At 42.8% G+C, this 3,017-nt stretch overlaps 2 protein-coding genes across 2 annotated transcripts; both read left to right on the plus strand.

Annotated features, from left to right (window-relative positions):
- The first annotated feature begins 553 nt into the window (after positions 1-553).
- On the plus strand, positions 554-1,153 carry LOC149174217 (uncharacterized). The gene has a single exon (XM_089420778.1). It carries the CDS (start codon positions 554-556, stop codon positions 1,151-1,153), a length of 600 nt encoding a protein of 199 aa, XP_089276904.1.
- Positions 1,154-1,720: 567 nt separating this feature from the next.
- Positions 1,721-2,695, plus strand: LOC149174218 (uncharacterized). The gene has a single exon (XM_089420779.1). The coding sequence runs from the start codon at positions 1,721-1,723 to the stop codon at positions 2,693-2,695; it is 975 nt and encodes a 324-aa protein (XP_089276905.1).
- The last annotated feature ends 322 nt before the right edge of the window (positions 2,696-3,017 follow it).

Genomic DNA, 3,017 nt, shown 5'->3' on the forward strand with positions numbered 1-3,017 from the left:
CATTACTCCTATGCAAAAAAGGTTTAAATAACATAATTTTATAAATACGAGAGCACATTTTCTTCAGTTATTTATTAAAAATAAGAAATTAAATATCCCAGGGTTATTATTGTAAAGTAAAGTAAGAAGAATTCGTGAATTTTATGTAGACTCAAATTCTTTGGAGTTATATTTACATTATATGCATCATTTTGTTTGTGAATTTTTTTTTTTTTCATCTATATAATAAAGTTATTTTGTTTTATTAACATTATGTTTGGAGTTAGCTAAGCGCGCGCCTCCCTGTGCGTTTCCCTGACCTAGCAGCCGACTGCTGGTCTTTTCTTTGCAGCGCGAGGCCTCTGGCCTCTGGCCTTCCATGGCCTCTCCGAACCCTGCCACGGAGGGCCCTGTTGATCAGCTCGATGCAGATGCGTGTTTCCAGTCTGCTGCAGATGCATTTTCCGCTTTAGTCAAATCTCTTCAGCCTCAGAGAACTCGTCCTGCGCTGTCCAAGTTTGTCAAGAAACTGGATGGGTTGCAAGAGGTTGACCTTCCTCCTACGTTACCATGAATGGCTGCTCTCTCTTTAGCTGAGCGGGGGCTCATCGGTCAGTTCACCGGCCTATGGCCTTCCCCGAAAACTGTTCAACGATGGATCGAAAGAAACTGGGCAGACAAAGTTAATGGTAAAATCTCCATTCGTTTCTGTGGAAAAGGTTATTACACTTTCCACTTTGAATCTAGAGCAGACAAGGACCTAATCTTCAGAAATGGGCCATACTTCATGGACTCTCGTGGTCTGTACCTGAACAAATGGACTCCAGATTTCGATCCTGAGCTGGATGTCCCTAATGCTGTTCCGGTCTGGGTTCGTCTTCCGCATCTCCCGCTCCACTGCTGGGGAGATGACTCGGTTCGAGCCATCGGCAATGCTGTTGGAAAATACATTGATCGGTGTGAGCCCAAGGATAATATGCAGGCATGTGCGCGGATATGCGTTGAAGTTGATCTCGGAAAGGGTCTTCCAGAAGCAATCAAACTAAAAGTGGACGATTGGACGCATATTCAGCAACTGGACTACAAACAAATTCCTTTCAAATGCAAGTTATGTCACGAATACGGCCATTTTTCCAATCGTTGTTCTAAAATTGTTAATGTTGAACCTGCTTAATCAGAAGAACAAAGGGAAACTGTAAAGAAAAAGAAGACTGCCTATGGCGTGAAAGAAAACTTTGAAGAGGCTCCTCCCAAAATTGCCCCTCCCAAGCCTAATCCCCCTTCAGCTCCGCCGAAAGCCTCCTCCTCAGCTGTCCCTTCTCCCTCCTCTCCTCTTGGTCCACCCATCTTCCCCACCTCGGGGCCATCCACTGGTTCTCCCCTGATCTCTTCAAATCCCTTTGGCGCCCTCTCTCTCCTTGATAATGACCCCCTGACCCCCCTTGAAAATGACCCCCCCATCCTTTGTTCTCTTTCTCAATCCTCCCCTCCCATTCCCTCGCCCCCCCCCCCCAACCCGAGCTACTAGAAGCTCCTTGAAAGAGCATGGAATCAATCAAGAATCTAAAAAAAAAGGACCTGGCAGGAAATCAAGTAAACAGCAAAGGAACGAAAATGCTCAAAAAAGCATCGCCATGGGAACTCAAAATCCCAAAGAAACTTATATATTGGGGCAAAATAGCAATGAAACAACACATAAGGAGCAAGGGGGACGAGCATCCCTCCGAAACCCAAATACTCAATGATGAAAGTCATATCATGGAACTGTAGGGGACTAGGGCACCCCTCAAAAATTGCTGCCCTGAAAGATCTCACAGCTCATGAGAAGCCAGGAATTGTAATGATTCAAGAAATAAAGCAAAGATTGCATGAGATGAGAAGAATTATAGAACATCTCAGGCATTATGAGGGACAAATATGTGAAGCAAGAGGAGCTTCTGGCGGTATCACCACAATGTGGAACAAAAATACTTGGAAATGCACATCCAAAACTATCAATCCATATTGGATCAAAGTCACACTAGAAAAACAAGCAGAGGATAAGCAAATAGTCATTTATAACATTTATGCTCTGAACCATTTCAGAGATAAAGATCAGTGCTGGGCCACACTACAAGAAGACATCCAAACTGAAGACAATAGAAATATCATCTTAGAGGTAGACCTAAATCTTATATTACACTCCAATGAAAAAAGAGGAGGCATTTTTACACATGATCCTTATAGAGAAAAGCTGGAAAACATCATGCAAGAGTGCGATTTAATAGATATCATCCCAAAAAATCGGAGGTACACTTGGAACAACCACAGGCTGGGCAGAGATAACATTCTGGAGCGCCTTGACAGAATTTTGGTAAATACTTCTCTCCTCTCTAAGTTTTCCACTGCTCATGCTGATATTCTGCCTTATTCAGCCTCCGATCACTACCCCATTAGCATTGTTCTTGAAGCACATTGTCCTTTGGGGCCGTTGCCTTTCAAATACAATTCTCTTTGGCGTAGCAATCCTATTGTGGATCAGATTGTCCAAACAGCCTGGCATCATCATATAGAAGGATCACCGGGATTCATTTGGGAATGCAAGCTGAAGAATACAAAACATGCCCTGAAGGAATGGGTGAAGCAGCATTACAAAGAACCACAAAATGTCAAAGCTGAGCTAAAAAATAAATTGAAAGAAACTCACAGGAAAATCGAGGAAAATGGGTTGTCCTAAGAGGATAAAGCATTAGAAAGTGATATATATTATCAACTGTACCGGGTTAATAGAGAAGAAGAGCAGAAATGGAGAATTAAGTCAAGACAGCTTTGGCTTCATGGAGGAGACAAAAATACATCTTTCTTCCATAAGCAAGCAACTGTCCGGAAAGTCAGAAATAATGTCACCATGATCAATGATGAGGAAGGCTGCTCTCAAAAAACCCAAGAAGCTATCAAGAAAACTGCCTCAGCTTATTACAACACTCTCCTAACTGAGACAAAGGAAACAGAGGACTATTCAGACCTCCTACAGCATATGCCCAAAGGAATCAATGAGG

This window comes from Pinus tabuliformis, chromosome 4_1 (genome assembly GCF_031772625.1).
Source record: "Pinus tabuliformis cultivar Carrire ecotype Pingquan chromosome 4_1, CPIR1, whole genome shotgun sequence".
NCBI classification, from domain to species: domain Eukaryota; kingdom Viridiplantae; phylum Streptophyta; class Pinopsida; order Pinales; family Pinaceae; genus Pinus; species Pinus tabuliformis.

What these genes read in the sequence shown, in the direction of transcription:
- LOC149174217 (XM_089420778.1), top strand. Translation starts at nt 554, where the DNA reads ATGGCTGCTCTCTCTTTAGCTGAGCGGGGGCTCATCGGTCAGTTCACC.
- LOC149174218 (XM_089420779.1), top strand. Translation starts at nt 1,721, where the DNA reads ATGATGAAAGTCATATCATGGAACTGTAGGGGACTAGGGCACCCCTCA.